This window comes from Anguilla anguilla, chromosome 7, assembly GCF_013347855.1.
Source record: "Anguilla anguilla isolate fAngAng1 chromosome 7, fAngAng1.pri, whole genome shotgun sequence".
Lineage (NCBI taxonomy): Eukaryota > Metazoa > Chordata > Actinopteri > Anguilliformes > Anguillidae > Anguilla > Anguilla anguilla.
The window spans coordinates 30,015,234-30,037,288 of record NC_049207.1 but is presented as its reverse complement, the minus strand read 5'-3'; the positions used below and the strand labels follow the sequence as shown (position 1 = coordinate 30,037,288).

The window sequence follows — 22,055 nt, the reverse complement described above, 5'->3', positions numbered from 1 at the left end:
GACTTTCTATCGTACTCCTTGGAAGTGAATGCAGACAAGAAAGTGTTTCAGATTTGTCTGCTCACATGTCAGATTTCTAACAATGTGCATGTGTGCTCAAATACTATTGGATGGTTTTCTGGTCTCTGAGGAGCTAATCACTGGTATTCTTTAAAATGACCGCTAATGGAGTTTAATACATAAATGTTAATTATACTAGGCTATATTACATGTATTACTAGGTTATACAGTGAGGTCCATGATGTTTGGGACAAAGACATTTTTGTTCTTGATTTTGTGACGAACTGGAGAGTTTAGGACCCAAATGCAGACAGAAACTGAAGTTATAATGAAACCGGAGATTTATTTTGGGGATAAGCACACTCGTAGTCAGTATAACAGGCAACAGTTTGTGATCCAGGAAATCAATCAGCGATGCACAGTACAAAAGGGAATAATGTGTCTCGTAATCAAAGTCCAGGCAAAGTTCGTAAACCAGTAAATCAAGCAGCGAAGCAACAGTACAAAAGGGGCAGAAGCAGGTCCTTAGTCCAGTAACAGGCAAAGGTCGGTGTACAGTCAAAGGAAGAGTCAGGGTCAAAACGAGACAGGCTGGTCGGGAAACGGGCAGGCAGAAATCGGTGGTCAGGAAACAGGCAAGGATCAAAATGAACAGGCAATCAGAATCACAGGAACAAACGCTTGACTGGCTCAGTAAACTGGGGCAACAATCTCGCACTGAGTGACTGGTGAACAGGGAATATAAACAGTGGAAACAGGTGCACACAATAACAGCAATGAGTGAAGGGCATGCAAATGCCTGCTGAGTGAGAAACCGGTAACAGCTGAGAAATGTCATTGACAAACCACGCCTCCAAAGATCGTACAAAATAAAGATCTACAAGGTGAAGGCACGGCAGATGACGGAACAGATTTGGCTCTTTACACCACAATTTTAGTTTTCAAATTTTTTTAGTAATCAAACAGTTCGCATGTGGTTAAAGTTCAGATTCACAGTTTTTAAGTGTTTTTCATACATTACATACAGTGCTTTTTCAGGACACCATAATGTTTGCAACATATTAATGTTTTGTAAATGAAAGTAGTCATGTTTAGTACTTTGTCACTTATCTTTTACACGCAATGACTGCTTGATGCCTGTGACCATAGACATCACCAATTGCTGAGTATCTGCTCTGGTGATGATCTGCCAGGTCTGTACTGCAGCCATCCTGCTTGTTTTGGGGTCTAGTTTTCTCTTCAGCATTTGAAATGCAGACAGTCAAGAATTTTCCATTTTTGGTTTTAAAAAACTCCCTTATTGCTTTAACAGTATGTTTTGGATCACTGTCTTGCTGTGAGTTTGGAGGCATTTGGTTGAACTTTATCAGATAATATGCTTCTGTACAATTTATTTATTTATTTATAATCAAATTTATTCTGCTGCTGCTACCAGCAGTTACGTTGTCAGTGAAGACAAGTACCTGTGGCAGGCATACAAGACCAAAGCATAACACCCCACCATCATTCACAGATGGAGCTAGGGGGTGCTTTGGATCTTGGGCAGTTCCTTTTGGCCTCCACATTTTGCTCTTTCCATCACTGTGATACAAGGGAATCTTGGTCTCATCTGCCCAGAAAACCCTTTTCCAGAACTCTGGAGACTGTTCTAGGTACTTCTTGGCAAACTGTGACCATCCAGTTTTTGCATCCAACTTGTGGTTTGCATCTTGCAGGATAGCCTCTGTAGTCCTGTTCGTGAAGTCTTCTGCAGACAGTAGTCACCAACACATCCATGTTTGCCTCCTGAAGATTGTTTCTGATCTGCTGGACAGGTGTTTTGGGGTTTTTCTTCATAATGGTGTGAATTCTTCGATCATCAACTGATGTCTTGAGGTGTTGCTTCAGTATTTCTAGATAATCCTCCTTCCTCATGATGCCATCTATTTTCTGAAGTGCACCAGTCCCTTTTCCAGCAAAACACCCCCACAACATGATGCTGCCACCCCAGTGCTTCACAGTTGTGATGGTGTTCTTTGGATTAAAAGCCTCACCCTTTTTCCTCCTGACATAGCGCTGATCATTATGGCCAAACAGTGCAATTTTTGTTTAATCTGACCAAAGAACACTTCTCCAAAAGGCTAGGTCTTCGTCCTGGTGATCACCTGCAAACTTCATTCTGGTTTTTTTATGCCGGTCTTGGAGTAGGCTTCTTCATTGTGCGACAGCCTTTCAGGTTATGGAAATGTAGGATTCTGTTAAACTTTGCGACCTGATGCCTCCAACTCCTTCACCAGTTCCTTTGTTTTTGTTTTGGGGTTCAGTTGAACCTTTCGGACCAAAGTTCGTTCAGCCCTGGTAGTTAATTTGTGCTTCCTTCCTGAACGATGCAGTGTCTGTCTGGACCCATGATTTTTCTAGTTACATACAATTGTTTGTACAGATGCTTGTACCTTCAGTTGTTTGGAAATTGCACCTTGAAGCATAGGAAATGTGCAGCACAATTATATTAGTCTTCCAATTTATGAATCAATTTGGCTCAGCTATTAAGGGAATTCTGTTACAATACCAGCTTCATTACAGGTATTACAGGTATTTAGCAGACGCTCTTATCCAGAGCGACTTACACAACTTAGCATTTACATTGAATCCATTTATACAGCTGGATATATACTGAAGCAATACAGCTTAAGTACCTTGCTCAAGGATACAACGGCGGTGTCCTACCCAGGAATCGATCCTATGACTTTTTGGTTACAAGCCCAGTTCCTTACCCACTTCTGCCCTGCTTCACACGCTGTCCTGGATTTAGCTACCTGAAAAGGTGTAGCCTATCCCCAAGTTTTAGCCTAAACAATGGGTACAGTTGTAAGCAGCACAGACTGGCATTTTGATAAAATGGCTTACATATCACAAATGTACCAACACTGAACTGTTAATGGAATAACTCTTGATTAAGGTTAGCTGACATGCTGCGACATTCTTAAACAATCAGGACATTGAATAATATTGTCTTTAAAAGAACTGGACAATAAACACTCACCATGCTGTTATTTTATTTGGTATCAAGAAAAAACTATTTTGAGGCACTCTTCTTTAGAAGTTATTCTTAAGTTTTAAAATGGCTTTCATTAATACTGCAGTTTGCCGTGGGAAAACATTCAGGGAGCCTACGCGCGTTTCAGCCTTACCCATAGGTTTTATAATCCTATAACGGATGCTGGATTCATTTGTTTCTTCGTCATAGGTGGTAGAACAGAACCGTAATTATGACAGCAAACAGCATAAGAAAGGCAATTGGGCTAGTGCAGTTCTTTCTGCCTAATTTTAATTTTCATTATCAATGATCACTGAAATATTACACAATCTGTAGTTTGATCATAATAATTTTAATATATTATTTGACATAAAATTAAGCTTATGTGACTGATTTAAGACTGAAGAATCATTCAATTTATATCATTCAAATTAAAACATCGAAAAAATAAATGGTCTTTAATCATGCAATTATTATAAATAAATGATACAATCATGACATGTCCAAATGTTGTTTAATTAAAATTAATTTATTTATTTTTTATCTCAATGGCATATTAGAATGTTTACATGTTTTCTTAACTTTCTGCCATAAACTCACCTTAGCAATGCTTCTCCTTCTCTTTCAAAACCTTGTGCATTACATCAAACAGATCTCCAACTAGAAATATGACGTACACTAAAATAAATAATAAAAAAAAATATATATATCTTTGTCTGTGTGGTATGAAAACAATATTTTACCTCGGAAAAATAAGTGATTTTTCTTTCTAATATAATGCGGAGAGTTTACATCAGTATTTGAGTGGAAGTATTTTATTTTGCTGTCAAAAATGAATGGAGCCCAATGGAGAATCTGGCTTTTTGAGCGAAAATCACAGATATCAGCAGGGGACGCATTACATTTGGTGCTGAGGTTGAGAAAAGAAAGCTTATGGAAAGCCCTTTTAACATTTAATAGCTTTGCTTGACTGTCCATAATTCCATTTTTCTACAAATGCATTTTGACTAGTCATAATTACAATGTGACTAGTCAAAATGCTAATTTATATCTGGAATTGCATTTTTCCTAGTCAAAAAGTTGATTTAAGACATCTCAGATATCTACATTTTCACTAGTAAGATTGAAGTTACTTTTGCCATTCAGTTCTATGGGACCTCCAATTAAAGATATCTATCTATAATTCAGTTTTGACTATCCAAAACATGAATTCCAGATATCTCCATTTAAATTATGACTAGTCTTAACTCAAATTCAAGATATCTCTACATTACTTATGACTAGTCATAATTTTAATTCCTCGTGATTTAAGATATCTACATTATCTTTTTTGGTATCTGAAACTAAGATATGACTAGTCAAAATACAATTGTAGATATCTTGAACTGGAGTTATGACTAGTCAAAGTTGAAGTAGAGATATCTCGAATTTCAGTTATTTCTAGTCAAAAGTCATTTTAAGGTAAAGTAAAGATATCTACAAGGAAGTTATGGATGGATATCTTGAAAGGAGACTGATTATGGCAAGCCCTCTTAACATTTAATAGCCTCGCCATAATTACATTTTAGATATCTACAAATGCATTTTCACTAGTCATAATTACAATGTGACTTGTCAGAATGATTTAAGATATCTGCAATTATAAATTGGCTAGTAAGAACTTATCTACACATACAAAGCAATATAAGTCATTAACACTTGCAAAATCTAGGCCTGCCATTAAAAGTACTGATATCAAAATCACGCCACGTTACAATAAACAAATTAAACATGCTGTATTCCAAATCATGAATGAAATAGTTTTGTTTAGAAAAATCTTTTCAGAAAGACAGGATTGCAGGATGAATTATAGTATTGTACTAATTTGGGAAAACTTTATTTGAATATCAAGCCTATAGTACATGATTGGGGCAAACATATGTCTGGATAGGTTTGTAAGAAGAAATATTTATTTCATAGGCCAAAATATTTCTAATATTTGTATGTATTTATTGTTTAAAAGGTTGTACATTTTGTAAAATGAACTTGACAAGCAAGCATAAGCATATACTTTCTGGTGTGCAAGTGTTCATTAGCTGTTATAAACATTAATATAAATGATGTGTTCTTCCATGGACCCATGTTTTTGTGTGATACTTTGATGTGACACTGAAAGGTTTAAATGACCACTATGTGTTCAGATGGTAAGAAGGGAGAACACAGGGCCAAGTTCCTTGAAAGAATTTAGGAAGCATTGGGTAACAGCATTGCTTTGCATTACACCATGTTTAATTTGTGTTAGGTAAGATAGCCAATATTGTTTATTGTAACTTGGCGTAATTTTGATATCAGTACTTGTAATGGCAGGCCTAGATTTTGCAATAAGTTAATGACTTACCGTGCTTGTATGTGTGAGTAACCTGGCTTTTCTTTACGTTGAAAACATGTTTTTCTTCAGATATAATTGTTTTTTTGCAATGTGTTTGTTATGAGAAAGTAATACTAATGCATACAAATGTAGTCGCGTACACATACATACAGTGCCTTTGGAAAGTATTCAGACCCCTTCACTTTTTTGTTACTTTTTTTTGTTACCCACTTCAATTTTGTTACATTAGACACCCGGATGACACCCAGTTGGATCTATCAGTTAAGCCTGATGAAGTTGTCCAGCTGTCAAAGATCAAAGCCTGTCTTATAGACATAAAGGAACGGATGACCCAAAATTTCCCTGAGATTCAAACTATCTGACTGCTTAACATTGATGGAATCTCCATTACTTCAAGTGCTGTAATCAAAGATCTTGGTGTTACCTTTGATCCAGATCTTGCATTTGATATACATATTAAAAACATCTCTAGGGTTGCTTTTTATCACTTGAGAAATATCTCAAAAATTCAGAAAATACTGTCCTTACATGATGCAGAAAAGCTAGTTCATGCTTTTGTTACTTCAAGATTAGATTACTGAAATGCTCGTTTGTCTGGATGTGCAAATTTCTCTCTGAAAGGGCTCCAGCTAATTCAAAATGCAGCAGCTCGTATTCTCATTTGAACAAGGCGATTCGAGCACATCAGCCCATCGCTTCACTTGTTGCCAGTTAAATTCCGAATAGACTATAAGATACTACTTCTTACCTTTAAAGCCTGACATGGGCTTGCCCCTTTGTACTTAAATGATTTACTCTTCTTCCTTATATTCCCTCACAAACGCTCCGTTCGCAGGGTGCAGGCCTCCTTGTTATTCCTAGAATAGCTAAAAGTACCATAGGTGGTAGAGCCTTCTCCTGTCGTGCTCCCCTCCTGTGGAACAAGTTGCCTGCCCATGTTCGGGGTGCAGACACTATCACCTTATTTAAAGCTAGGCTCAAAACGTATCTTTTTAGTCTCTCCTATATTTGAGGGGCAGGAGTGGGTGGCGGGCATAGCTATAGAGTCTCTGGTGGACTGAGCGGTTAGTTCTGTCACTGGATCATCATTGGTAGTGCTGTGTTAAGCTGAACGAGTCTTGGTCTGGTGATGACTGTCTCAAGCCTGCCCTCATGGCTGCGTTGGCCCCTTCCTCTGTTTCCCTTTGCTGCCATAGCCTTATTCTGCTGGGGTTTTCCTTATCGCACGCAGGCACCTCTGTCTCTTCTGCTCTGCTTGCTAATCCACCATTTGAACCCCCTAACAATGTTCTTTTTTTTCATCTTCCTCGGCTCTGGGCACCTGCCCGGAGCTCTAGCCCAAGTTTGCTGAGCACCCCCCCCGGCCCGGAGCTCCAGCCCTAGACCAGCTAGACCAGCTGGGTGCCCCCTCCTGCCACTGTAGCACCAAGCCTGTCCCCCTGTCTGACCCTGCCACCCATTGCTGTTCCTGCCCATCTCTCTACCTGACCGGAGTCACCCTTTGCTTGGACTTAATTAATACTGGCTGTTTATGTATTATAATTTATCGGTTTTCATATAAGCCATTTCCATAACAAACCGGTGCCTGCCCCGGCAGATGGGTTCCCCCTCTGAGTCCGGTTCTGCTCAAGGTTTCTTCCTGTTATCAGTCAGGGAGTTTTTCCTTGCCACTGTTGCCCTAGTCTTGCTCTTTGGGGGCCGGTTTTTTGTAAATCTGCTTTGTGACAAAGCTCCTTTGTTAAAAGCGCTATACAAATAAAAATTGATTGATTGATTGATTGATTACATTACAGCCTTATACTCAAATTGATTAAATTAATTTTTATTCTCCCAAATCTACACACAATATCCCATAATGACAAAGTGAAAACAGGTTTTGCAAATTTATAAAAAATAAAAAACGGAAATATCATATTTACATAAGTATTTAGACCCTTTGCTATAGCCGCGTTTCCACCGCAGGAACTTTACCCCAGAACTAGGAACCTTTTGAGGAACTCAGTGCGTTTCGACCGCAGGAACTAGGGTCTAAATTTAGATCCGGGGGCTTTATTTTACCCCAGTTCCTGCTCGGGGGGTAGTACTTTCCAAAAGTACCGGAACCTTTGGGGTGGGGCGCAAGCGCTGAAAATTTCTGATTGGTTGACTACTTGCAGTGTTTTATTTCAACCGCCATGTTTAAAAATCTGCAGCCGCAAACCGATTTATTTTCATAATAACTTCAAATCAAACTTGTATGTTATGCGGCGCAGTAGCCTAGTTTTGGTTATAGCCTGCCAACGTCTTGGAATTATAACGTGTGCTCTTCTGTTCTTTTCTTGCTTTAGTATTCGTTTTATAAAATGCTAAACATTCGTGCTGGGACAGCATATTATGTACCAAAACATTCAAACAGATTAATTCGGTTGCTGAATATTTTCATCCGGATTTTCTTTGTTAGCCCGTTGTAATTGACTCAAAACGTTTGATACAGTTATGTGAGGTATGCGGTAGTTCTGCGTAATTCACATTGGTGTTACAGTAAAAGCAAACTGGAAATCACCTTCCGCACTTTTTGTCAGGGTAAAATAACAGGTTAATTCTAGTAATCGTCCCTTTAGCTTTTTCAGACTGTCATAATTTTACTCTGCCATTCTTCAATTCCACAAAAAGACCAGGAAGACTATGGACTAATTTATGGTTCATGGTTCGCATCTGGAGGGCACACTTCGCTGCTCGGCTAGCAGTAACTTTGAAAGAAAGCAAACGGTGGCTGTACCATTGCTAATTTAAATTTTCACGCAAGTCCGAGTTTTCGTTCTATTCTTGTCATTTTGCGATTAGCCTATATGGAATTGAAGATGAGAAAGTAATCAAACAGCAAATTGTTTACAACGTGTGCATGTTTTCTGCTGTTGTTGCCAGTTATATTGGAAATGTGAATGCATTCTGTCGCCTCGGATGTCAAGCCATGAAAGTGAATGTTTGCATAAAAACATAATGAATGTGTTTGAGAGGATATATAAAACAGTTACAATCTGACTATTGGCCTGTTATATCCTATTTGTTGCCTAACAACGGTCCAAGTTCAACTACCAACGACAGTTTTGCTTGACAACGGTAAAATATGCCCAAACGGCTGCAGAAGAATATTTAAATTCCAGGTGATTAAATCGATAAAAATCAATAAATACAAAAGTAACCATATATAGTCATTGTTGGTAACCCGTTGTATATAAGTGGAATAAACCCCTCCGGGCTGTCCCGGTTATTAGAAAATAATGTAGGCTACTTCGGTGGTAGTATGGGGTTACAGAAGAAATCATAGGACAGATGGACCGACGACAACGTCACTTTTTCATACGTCAGTGGGCTAATTTGCCTAATCTTCGCGGGACTTTAGACCGCGGTGGAAACGCAGACAACAATGGGCTGAAGGAACCTTTTAGTTCCTTGAAAAGTAGTTCCTGGGACTAAAAGTTCTTTTGGTGGAAACGCGGCTTATGACACTCAAAATTGAGCTCAGGTGCATCCTGTTTCCATTGAACATACTTGGATGTTTCTATAACTTGATTGGAGTCGACCTGTGGTAAACTCAATTGATTGGACATGATTTGGAGTGGCACACACCTGTCTATATAAGGTCCCACAGTTGACTGTGCATGTCAGAGCATAAACCAAGCCCTGAAGTCGAAAGAATTGTCTATAGACCTCTGAGACAGGATTGTGTCGAGGCACAGATCTGGGGAAGGGTAGAAAAATCTTTCTGCAGCATTGAACGTCCCGAAGAGCACAGTGGCCTCCATCATTCGTAAATGGAGAAAGTTTGGAACCACCTGGACTCTTCCTAGAGCTGGCTGCCCGGCCAAACTGAGCAATTGGGGGAGAAGGGCCTTAGTCAGGGAGGTGACCAAGAACCCAATGGCCACTCTGACTGAGCTTTGGAGTTCCTCTGTGGATATGGGAGAACGTTCCAGAAGGACAACCATCTCTGCAGCACTCCACCAATCCGGCCTTTATGGTAGAGTGGCCAGACGGAAGCCACTCCTCTGTAAAAGGCACATGACAGCCCACTTGGAGTTTGCCAAAAGGCAACTAAAGGACTCTCAGACCATGAGAAACAAGATTCTCTGGTCTGATGAAACCAAGATTGAACACTTTGGCCACAATGCCAAGCGTCACGTCTGGAGGAAACCAGACACCGCTCATCACCTGGATACCACCCCTACGATGAAGCATGGTGGTGGGGATGTGGGGATGTTTTCAGCGGCAGGAACTGGGAGACTAGTCAGGATCGAGGGAAAGATGAAAGGAGCAAAGTACAGAGAAATCCTTGATGAAAACCTGCGCCAGAGCACTCAGGACCTCAGACTGGGGTGAAAGTTCACCTTCCCACAGGATAACATTCCTAAGCACACAGCCAAGACACAATGCAGGAGTGGCTTTGGGACAAGTCTGTGAATGTCCTACAGTGGCCCTGCCAGAGCCCGGACTTGAACTCGATCGAAGATCTCTTGAAAGACCTGAAAAGAGCATTGCAGCAACGCTACCCATCCACCCTAACAGAGCTTGAGAGGATCTGCAGAGAAGAATGGGAGAAATATCCCAAATACAGGTGTGCCAAGCTTGTAGCGCCATACCCAAGTAGACTCGAGGCTGTATTCACTGCCAAAGGTGCCTCAAGTACTGAGTCAAGGGTCTGAATACTTATTTAAATGTGATATTTCAGTTTTTTATTTTTAATAAATTTGCAAAAATTTCTAAAAACCTGTTTTCATTTAGTCATTATAGGATATTGTGTTTAAATTGATGAGAATAAAAATCAATTTTATAATAAGGCTGTAACGTAACAAAATGTGAAAAAAGTGAAGAGGTCTTAACACTCTCCGAAGGCACTTTAAGTATCTCTGAGATTAACCCTGAAAAGAGTTGATCTGGGGATCCTTTTAATGAGTTTTTAAACAGTTGCTGAGCTGTGTGTAGGGTTTATGGTGTAGGGTGTAGGGCTGTGTGTTTTGTCTATTGTATATGTTGCATATTTTTGGGTCTGCTCGTCTCTGTCCTCTATTTTATTAACAACCAGTGTTGACTATTTGCTTTCAAAGAGCATAGAATATTGCATTTACATTTTTTTACATGCACATTCCCATCAGTCTCATCACTCTTCTGAATGGTCCTGTACAACTGTTGTTTCTCTGGTGTCTCCTATTTGAAATTGCCATTGTTGTGTTATTTTCCTCTTAGCATATGGCGTATTGTTTTCTTTGGAATTTTGGACCCTATGTGCATTTCTGTCAACTCCCTTTCAGCTCCATGTCAAGCTGCTTGAGATGGAGCGTCATCTGGGAGAGGTGCAGGGCCGTTTGAAGGAACAGAGACAACTCTCTGGAGAGAAGCTGAAGGACCGTGAGCAGCAGGTGGCCGAACTGCAACTCAAACTTTCACGGACAGAGGAGCAGGTACATTTCTATTCCAGATTTAAGTATCACGGTGAAGATGTAAACTAGGTCTATCATGGAGCATATCAGTTATAGATCATATGCAGTTTCTGTGTTAGATACACATTTGAGGGATATGTTCTCTGTTGTGCATGGGTCAAATGGGCTACCAATAGTACAGTGCCATTTTTGACTCTAATTTTAATTTTGACCATAGGAAGCAATCTAAAAGATATTGCAATGATTCTGCATCGATTAAATCAAAGTACCAAAATAAAAGATTCACAAAGCACCCACAGCGGTTGGAAAGTACACACCTTGCACTACCAGGTAAATGACAAATCAGTGCACCATCTGGGTCATACGTATTGAAATTGTTTTACCTACACAAATATCCAAAATGACAAATTTTATGCTAATGGCGTTCAATACAGGGCATATCTGTTTCACAAAGATAATCGTAAATTACCACTAGCAATATGCATGGATTTATCAAGATGACCTGAAACATGCCAGTTTGGTGTAGACTATTTAAAAGTACTGTGAAATTTTTGCTTGTGAATAACCATGACCGTTGTCATAATGAATTCAAATGTTTAAAAATCCTGAAAAGTAAATGCAAGTGTCGCTTAAAAATCGTGTGGGGGTGGGGTGCTCAAAAGGACTGGACTAAAAAGTTTACATTAGTCTACAGTTTTAAGGGGGTGCACAGAGACTGCATATGTACAAGGCCCAGAATTTCATTCTACACCCCTGCCAGGAAAGTAAAATAATGAACATTTTCATTAATTTGAATAACACTTAAAAGCAATAATTATTTTGTGAAGAAAAAGTGCATTTACTTTTCAGTCAAAATGAAGACAAATGTCGACTGAATACTGACCAGGGTTTAACCGCGGTCCAAAATGGGAAGTAGGGCAGGGAGAGATATTGGAGTCAAAGCTGTTGTCCTTCTACTACATAATTATATGGAACTACTACAACCACTACACAAATTTCAGTATAGTTGAACTACCAGCAGACTGCTGCAAAATGTAATTAAACTTATAGTTTAACTATGTGTAGTTGAACTACTTCTCAGCACTGGATATATCACCCATTGAATACTGACAACACCCTTAGTACTCTGTTACTACCACACAACATTTACAGCACACATTTGGGTCTGAAATTTTTAGAAGCACTGTTGTATATCTGGCTGGATTTATCACACAACAATTATGTGCCTTACACTTGGTAGATTCTGAACAGACAATGTTTACAAATGTTGTGTGATACTTGTCCATGACATGTTCAGATGGACAAGTTTATATAACTCACAATGTAGGCAAAATTCATATTGTAAAAATCCTGATTCTCTAAATTCACATCTCAGAAAGACAATTTCATTTTCATAAAACACAACCTATAAATAACATGGCCAGTATAGTTAAAAAAATTTTTTTTAACCAAATTTACTTCAAAATTAAAGCCGCAAGCGGCGTTGGGAGGGGTCCAAGCATTGGCACCATCGCGCCCCCTATGGAGCGATTTTAAAATGGCTTTGTCCTCATGATCATATGCCTTCACCCAACATATCTACTGAATATCATGATGATTGTATAAAATATTGATGACTTATGGCCAATGTTGTGCTAAGAGACGCTGTCAGATGACTTGGTTACATCGCCATGGATATGTCCTGGCCGCTTCCCGTAAAGGCCTTTACTATGTCGTAACACTTAGATGGCATGTCGTAACACTTAGATGGTCCGGCGTGTATGCACAGCTGCAGTGTTTCTGCGCCGCAACTAAAAAAGGCGTCACAGTAGTGTTGTCACGATACCAAAATTTTGATTTTGATACTGATACCAGGTTTAGTATTACGATACTCAATACTGAAATGATACTTGAAACTTACACAATGCTAAATCGATACTCGGTACCTAACGATACCTTAATATTAAATTACCTTAATAGATGAGAAACGTAATGTCCACAAGGGTTGACCTCATTTTCGAATTCATGGTTTATTAACAACCTGGTTCATTAACAACCTTTAAGTTGAAGCCTCTTCAACATATTAATATGCATAGGCCTATAGTGTTACAACACTGAACAATAGAAAAATATGTTAAATATATTTCAAAAATTAAACAGTTGTAAACGAAATAATCTTTAAAACAGGTCTTTCACCTTTCAATAGATTTAAAAACAGCATATTTTAATAACAATACAGCATCTATCTATAATGAAATATTTCCAAATTGGAACACCTATTGCTACTGAAGTGAACTGAGTCAAAGCTTGCGCTGTATCAAGGAGCTGAGTGCACAAGCGCAAGTCACCTCACTTGGCAACCTTAGTTGCTACTGCCTTCTAGCGAAGATTCTGACAAATTACACTTTTCATCCTCTCAATCAGTAGTGCGGGAGACAATTTTCCCTGGCTTTTACATTTGACTCAAAACTACCGAACGTCGGAATATTCTAATACCGAACCGTTTCTTTTTTTTCTTTTTTTTTTTTTTAAGTACCGAGAAAGTGCTGAAGTTTTGGTATACCGTGCAACACTACGCCAGACACATATTCCAATCCAATGCTCAGCTTAGCAGAGAATGCACATTTCAGAGCGCCACAGAGACAGACAGAATAATAACACATAAATGCACATTTCAAATAATAAATACGACATTGAGAAAAAACGGGAAAAAAAGACGTAATATCAACTCGCGATCTGCGTGCTGCGCGCAAAGTAGCTTACCGTTTTATTTATTTAGACATTGGCAGACAAGAAAAATTTTGGTTAAGCTGACCTATAAAATGCTATTCCAAAAGCAAAATCAGACATGTTATACATCGTTAGAAAGCTTATACTCTCACCTACTGAATAAATTAATTGTCAATCAAGCCAAATTGTACTAAAAAGGGCGACAACGCCATAAGAAACAGGTGTGGTATTACGCACAGCTATTATTGAACGTAGCCTACCCAGTGATAAAAAATGCGCGTATATTTCACAAACGGATTGTCCAAGACAATATATGACCACTCAGTCGCAAAAGGGACATCTATACGCGTAAAACCAATGGTAAGATTGTATATTTATTCAATGTTTAGTCCCAGATATTGACTGTAGAATGACATGGTATAATTTTTTTTTTTTAAACGTTGTCTCGTTTATTTCGTTATTCAGTGAGCAGCGTTTTCTCTGCTGAGTTGGCATATTTTAGGGCTAATGTCGGGTTTATCTTGTTGCTACGGAATATTGCATTACATTACATTGCAGGCATTTGGCAGACGCTCCTACCCAGAGCGACGTACAACAAAGTGTATTATCATAATCAGGAACAAGTGTCGAAAACCCTAGAGAGAAGTACCGTTCCAAGTGCAGGGAAAAACCGCATAGTTCAACTTGGACCCTGTAGGTTAAACTGATTAACACTAACACAAACAAGAACAGCAACAACGCAGTCTATGCAAAAATACAAGCAATAGTTAAGACAAGTTAAGACTAAGTCACCTACGAAACAACTACCTAGTTACAACCCTAAGCTTACAGTCAATTTAGAGATTAAATTGAGAATACGATTTCTCTCAGCATAATGACGGATTTAAAGACTAAACGAACTCACCCGATATTGTCTTCAAATGGACCGTATTATTTATCTAGACATTGGCAGACTACAGCATAAATTGCGTCTTTTGGTTATATTCAATATTAGTAATTGCAGCGAGAAACTGCAGCTGTAGGTCGTTATGTTATGGTAGCAACGGAACGAAGCGGACTATATATGTATTAGGCTACCGTCATAGTTTCATTATACCAGCATGTTTTCGCGCGTTTGCACAGAAACTCAGAATTTACCAATGAAATGGTTCAGTTATATCTCAGCATAATGACAGATTCAAAGACTAAACGAACTCATCCGATATTGTCTTCAAATGGATCCATGCCAAAGAAAAGTAATGATTCATCCTCTCAAAGCTTTTACTAACTTTTAGTAGCAAAAAACGAAATATCAACTCACCAGCCATGCTAACTGCTTCCTACGCTCAGAGTACCGTATTATTTATTTAGACATTGGCAGAGTACAGCATAAATTGCGTCTTTTGTTTATATTCAATATTAGTAATTGCAGCAAGAAACTGCAGCTGTAGACACAAGATAGTGTGTTATGTTATGGTAGCAACGGAACGAAGCGGACTACATATGTATTACCGTCATTGTTATATTATACCAGCGTGTTTTCGCGCGTTTGCACAGAAACTCAAATACTATCAATAAAATGGTTTAGCTATTTCTCAGCATAATGACAGATTCCAAGACTAAACGAACTCACCCGATACTGTCTTCAAATGGATCCATGCCAAAGAAAAGTAATTATTCATCACTTTAATAGCCTAGCATGCACTCCGGCTGGCACTGTCTTTCATTCCCTGACGTTCAGACCCTCCCCTCACTGATAAAAACTATCGACCCTACGGTGTCGGATTACTTGCGTCGCCATGGATGTCGCTTGCCGTAAAGAAGTTTACTAGATGTCGTAACGCTTAGATTTGGAGCTCCAGCTTTTCCGCACCCCAACTAATAAAGAAGTCCAAATGGCGGGCAAACCATATGGCGGACATAGGTGGTCCCAAAAGCAAAGTTGTAGAGCACATTCAGATGCATCGGTCGATGAAGTTTTGTGTTGACATACGGTGTGGGAGTCAGGACCTTTTAAACATGACCCTTTTGTTATAGCGCCACCATCTGGCCGACATAGGTGATTTTTAGTGCCTGAGTAGTGGGGGCCCATAGGAACCCAGCCACCAAATGTGGTTGGTGTACAACTTATGGTTGCTGAGCCTCAGACATTTTAGCGGAGAAAGCTTCCACGCCCCAACGAACAAGTCAAAATGGCAGGCAAACAATATGGCGGTCATAGGTGGTGCCAATGGCAAAGTTGTAGAGCACGTTCAGATGCATAGGTCGATCAAGTTTTGTGTTGATCTAATGTATGGTGTGGGAGTTATGGCCTTTTACGCAAAACCCTTTGTTATAGCGCCACCATCTGGCCGACATAGGTGATTTTTAGTGCCTGAGTAGTGGGGGACCATAGGAACCCACCGGCCAAATTTGGTTGCTCTAGGACTTATGGTTGCTGAGCCTCAGACACTTTTAGCAGAAAAAAATAAGAATAATAATAATCCTAACAACTACAATAGGGTTCCACCAGCTTCGCTGCTTGGACCCCTAATAATCCTAACAGATACAATAGGGTTCCACCAGCTTCGCTGCTTGGACCCCTAATAATCCGAACAGATACAATAGGGTTCCACCAGCTTCGCTGCTTGGACCCCTAATTAAGCAGATTGTTCCTTTCGATGGGTCTGCTATTTTATTGCTATTTTGTAAAAGCTAGTTGATTATAACCCGATTGATTCCCCACCTGGTAGTACTTTTTCATTGTAGTAATTAAACACTTAACTTTAGATAGTAAAATGTACCATTTTTTCCCCTCCATTTTCTGCTGCTAGTTGTCTGGAGCCTCCCACGCATTTTTAAGTTGCGAATTTCTGAATAAATAAAAAAATATTGTGCTCTATAGCACCACCATGTGTTTCATTTGGGCCAGTACTTTAAGTTCATGCTCTTGATGGGAGTGCCAAGTTTCCTCAATTTATGTCACGCCCCTTGGGAGTTATTAGCATTTTTGTAGTTAGCCGCATCCACATTGATATTTATTAGCTTACTGTGGCCATGTTTTTTTATCAACTTTTTTTGCATAACTGTTTTAGAGGACCATACAATGAACAAATTGATGCAAATTTCATGTTGATATGTCAAACATTCTAGGACAAATGTTTCCTAAACGTTTTTCAAAAAATTAAAAATGGTGGACATTATGACTCCTAAGGGTTTGAATTGTGCATAAAGAGAGACAATTTTGGGAGGCAAGATTCAAGTCTTTATACCGCAAAAACGGCCTGGAGTTATGATTTTTTTAAATTTTGGAAATTCAAATGACAGTTATAGCACCACCAGGTGGCCAGTCAATGCCAAGATAAGTCTCCATAGGGAGGTACCTTCTAACAACACGCCAAGATTCATAGATCTCAGCCATGTGGTTAGGAAAAAACTGGGGACAGAGGAAAATGGCTTGTAGCATTTCCATAATGGTGGCAATCCAAGATGGCAGTGACATTAGGTAAAGATATGGGTTCCAGATGAAGAAGTTGATCACTACTGAAAATTTTTCATCCCTAAAGATCAACAGTAATTTTTTTGTGAATTTTTGAGTTTAAAGAAAATTGTGCTTTGTAGCAGCACCATATGTTTGAATTGGGCCAATTAGGCCAGTTTTGCCCTTGATGGGATTGCCAATATAGCTACTAAGTTCTATCAATTTTTTCAGTTTGCTTGGGAGTTATTAGCATTTTTGTGATAAGCCACACCCACATTGATATTTATTGGCTTACTGTGGCCATGTTTTTGGGATTATCAATTTTCTTTGTACTTAAGTAACAATTCTCAGGTTTTATTAAAGGGATTTTTATGCATTTTGGTTTCACCATGTAGAGATTACAGCACCTTTTATACATAGCCTCCCTTTTCCGGACACCATAATGTTTGGGACAAATCCTTATTGCAGGTATACGAGCTTTCAGTACCTAGTCTTGATTCTAGGCTGGGTCTATTATTGGGTTTTGTTAACAAGGGGACCGTAATTGGAATAATTGTTCCAGTGAAAGTCACTGAAGCCCTTATGGGGTTGAGAAATAAGAAAAAAACAGTCAGAGACATAGGCCATACCATAGGCTTACAAAAATCAACTTTGTTTGCTACATCAAGAAGAAAGAGAGCACTGGTGAGCAAAGGGACTGGTAGGACAAGGAAGCCCTACAGTTGATGACCAGAGAATTTATACCTTAATGAAGAAATCTGTGCGAAAATTGGAAACACACTTCCGGAGGCAGGTATGGATGTGTCAGGGACTACTGTCCAGAAAAGACATCAGCAAGTAAAAAAAATAATAAAGCAAATGTCATTCAATGTCACTGCCAGGCTCCGTACAAACTAGGTGCAATACCATTCTAGAGCAAAACCATTTAAGGCCTTTTAAAAGAAGAAAAAAAAGAACCCTGTCATGATTTCTAAATTTAGCAGACAACCAGTGAAGAGAAGCAAGCACTTTACTGATATCTTCCCATTTGTTCGTTTTTTGACTTCAGTGAGGAAATACACTTTTGGCACCTGAAGCTTACTAAACTATTTTAGCTTACTAAAATCTCTGGTAACCACTGGAGTTTGGGAGCTTCAGGGGGAATGTCAATCCCTGGTCCCCTGGTCCTTGTTTAACCCCTGCCAAATCTGGCCAGTCCTCACCCATTTAGGGGGTGTTCTATTTAACCTCTTAGCACAAAGCCCCTAGTGGTCGAGATTACTGAACTCAGACATTCGGTGCAACTGCAACCAAAGTATGAGTTAAAAACAGAAACGCGTTGATCTAGTTTAATTAGTAGACGATACACGACAACTATGCCAAATACGGAGTTTCGCAGTGCCACCATTGACACTCTGGCCGTTCATTTAACACACACCCCCTCCCTGCAGTCTCATCTACAACTACACCCCCCACCCATGACATAATGGACAATATTGTCTATCCTGGCATTCATAAAAATATTAATTCACCACAAAAAATCGTATTCCGTCATAGCAACAAGATAAACCTGACAGTAGCCCTAAGATATGCCAATACAGCAATGAAAACACTGCTCACTGAATAACGAAATAAACGAGAAAAAGTTATTAAAAATGATACCATGTCATTCTACAGTCAATATCTGGGACTAAATATTGAATAAATAATACAACCTTACTGTTGGTTTTACGCATAGAGATAAGCTTTCTACCGATTTATATAACATGTCTAATTTTGCTTTTGGAATAGTGTTTTATAGGTCAGCGTAACCGAATATTTTCTTTTCATCGCATTCACTCACGCATTCACTCTGTGGTAGCAGTAAAAGACGCTGCACCTAACGAAACGTGGTCAACGATTTTTCGTAATTTCTTGGAAAATACTATTATTATTGAGGACTTCTGGGCATAGCTGAGCTATATGTTTGCTGATAGACCTAGCTGACATCGTTTTCTGGAGCAAAACAGAAGCTAATAGCACAGTATCATTGATTTACTGTCTCTATCTCCATCTACTGAACATATATAAGATTTCATCATTGCTATGTAAGTATTACTGCTCAAAATATTTCGGTTATATTAAGTTATTTTTGAAATTGAGTGTCTTTTAATAGGTTGGTATTATATAATGTGGATATTTCACACTGTTATGTAAGCATTAGTTAGTAGTGTAATAGTTTTTGTGAAGCATGCAACAGTGATGACGTGAGAGTTGGAACATTGCCAAAACGTGGTGGACGGTTGAAAATTGTTTTCATGTCGTCCCATCCCCATGCAAGAAAACATACGAGAGTACAGAGCATAGAAATACATACAAGAGTTAATTATTACACATTTTGGTACTGTACCGCATTGTGTGACAATATTTTTGCATTATTTTCTAATCTTATAGCAATGTTTCATCTTAAACATTCATAAGGGGCTCATTTATATGCTTTATAATGGACAAAAAGCATTTTATTCATTTTTGGAGAGAAAAAACACGTGAAGATGTTGTGATTTACAGCAATGCATAATTTAGACATTTTGGATAGATTTGGAGACGCTGGGTACACGGCTTAGTTTTTGCTTCATACATCTATAGTAGTTCTACATATCCACCCTTAGATTTTATGAACTTGTGGTCAAGAAGTTTTTGATCCAGCACATGTATAGTTTAACCTGCTGTATATATGCAATCTCTCAGTATTCTGTTGCAAACAAAAAAAAGTACGAATTCATTTTTTATTTTTTGTCTAGACAATTGCATTTGTGGCGCTTTATTTCTATTTATTTAGAAATAAATACAAATGTCTTGCTTCATTTAAGCCATTTTTCAAGTCTATGTGTTGTTCACATCTGGAGTTATAAAGCTTTAAATAGGGTACCCCCTAAATGGGCAAGGATTGGCAAGATTTAGCATGTGCTCTAAGGGGTTAAGGCTTTATAACTCCAGATGTGAGCATCATGGAAACTTGGAAAATGGCTTAAATGCAGCAAGACACTTGTAACATTTTCAATACTTAGATTAGTTTATATTCATAATTTATGTTGAAATAAAGTGCCACAAATGCACAAATCTTGGCAAAAATGAAGTTGTTCTCTTTTAGTTTTAAATGAAATACTACATTACATTACGTTACATTACATTACAGGCATTTAGCAGACGCTCTTATCCAGAGCGACGTACAACAAGTGCATCTGTTCAAGGTGCAGAGGCGCAAAAGAAAAACACTTGAAGTAAATTGAAGTAAAGATTGTAGTGCCAGAAGTGACCACGTAGATCAGGACTCCAACCCTGTAGGGTAACCTGTTCAGCAAACAACAAACAATCCTGCCAAGTACAAACTAGCACTGAAATCACATTTGCCTAATAAGAATCAGACAAAAACAATCCTGCCAAATAAAAACTAACGTGATCGCATTGGCCTAACTAGGTACATTGAGCTAAACTATAGGCTAGGGAGGGGTGGGGAGAGGTGCAGCCTGAAGAGATGAGTCTTTAGTCTGCGTTTGAAGGTAGTCAGATTCTCTGCTGTTCTGACCGCCACGGGGAGGTCATTCCACCAGCGAGGGGCCAGGACAGACAGCAGACGCGAGCGGGAAGTACAGACACGAAGAGGGGGAGGTGCCAAGCGTCCAGAGGTGGCAGAACGGAGAGGTCTGGCTGGTGTGTAGGGTCTGATGATCCTCTGGATGTATCCTGGTGCTGACCCCTTAGCTGCCTGGTATGCAAGCACCAAAGTCTTAAATTTGATGCAAGCCATAACAGGCAGCCAGTGGAGGTCACATGTACTAAGGGATCACGTATAAAACAGGTAAAAACTATACATGTCATGGATCTTTATGACCCCAGGTGTGCAAATGTGTTATGATGCAGAATTTCTAAAGATCTATGAAGCAAAAAGTAATCAGTGTACCCTGGTGTCCCTTAGTCCCCTAATCTATCCAAAATGTCTAAATTGTGCATTGCTGCAAATCATAACATAGCATGTGACATGCCCGCATTAGAGAATTTTGCAAAACTCTTGAAAAACACCCCATGTCATTGTGAGTGGTATGACTTCGAACAAAGCATGCCACTACAAGCCACTACACTAACACTACCCAGGGTGTGCCAACAATGCCTGTATACTAACTTTTGCTAGCCTGCAATAAATATATGCTGATCATTATTAACAAAGGCTAACACAGTTGTCAATTACGACCTATGCAAATATAGCAATATCAAAATATGACACAACGTAAATAATTGAAATGCTACATGCAATGAACTTCCTGTTTCACACCTGTCTAAAATTAACCAAAGTCACAACAAATACAGTAGTCTTGCCAAAAGGTTTATAAAAGCATGAGCCTTTTTGGCATCATGCAGGGACAATACATTTTTATTTTGGTTACACTTCAGTGGTGAAAAATGTGGGCCAGAAAGGAGAGATTGGTAGTCACACCAAGGTTTTAACAACTTCATTGTTTGCAACAGTGGAGCCATCTCAATTGAAATAAAAATTTGACTATCTTATCCGAATTTAGTAAAAGGACATTTTGGGTCATCCAGGCAGCCTTAGTTTAAAACCCCTTAACCCCACTTAAAACCCAGGGGCTTTTTCTATTTATGTCGGGGCGACATAGCTCAGGAGGTAAGAGTGGTTGTCTGTCAGTCGGAGGGTTGCCGATTCGATCCCCCGCCCTGGGTGTGTCAAAGTGTCCCTGAGCAAGACACCTAACCCCTAATTGCTCCCAACGAGCTGATTGGTACCTTGCGTGGCAGCCTTTCACCGTTGGTGTGCGAGTGTGTGTGTGAATGAGAGGCATCAATTGTAAAGCGCTTTGGATAAAAGCGCTATATAAATGCAGTCCATTTACCATTTATTCTTTGGGACAAGCCAGGATTAGTTAAAGGGGAATTGCACTTTATAACACTTCTGGGCTAATTTTCACACCTACCCAGAGTTTTGTCTGCATCCCAGACGGTTTTTAGGTTGCTTGCTTCAATATTTAGATATTTGTAGGTTTTTGATTCTTGTGTGAGCAAACCCCCCCCCCCCCCCCCATCCAATTGAAGCCCATTCAACATCAGGCTCCACGTTAGACTCATTGTAAACAC

The 22,055-nt window shown here is 39.2% G+C and overlaps 1 protein-coding gene across 1 annotated transcript in view; it reads left to right on the top strand.

Moving 5' to 3' along the window:
• The window catches only part of eea1 (early endosome antigen 1), a 273,538-nt gene that overhangs the window by 181,383 nt on the left and 70,100 nt on the right, over positions 1–22,055 (top strand). Inside the window, exon 13 of the mRNA XM_035426231.1 lies at positions 10,673–10,822. Within this exon, the coding sequence (XP_035282122.1) occupies positions 10,673–10,822 (150 nt within the window). The remainder of the gene's footprint in view (positions 1–10,672; positions 10,823–22,055) is intronic.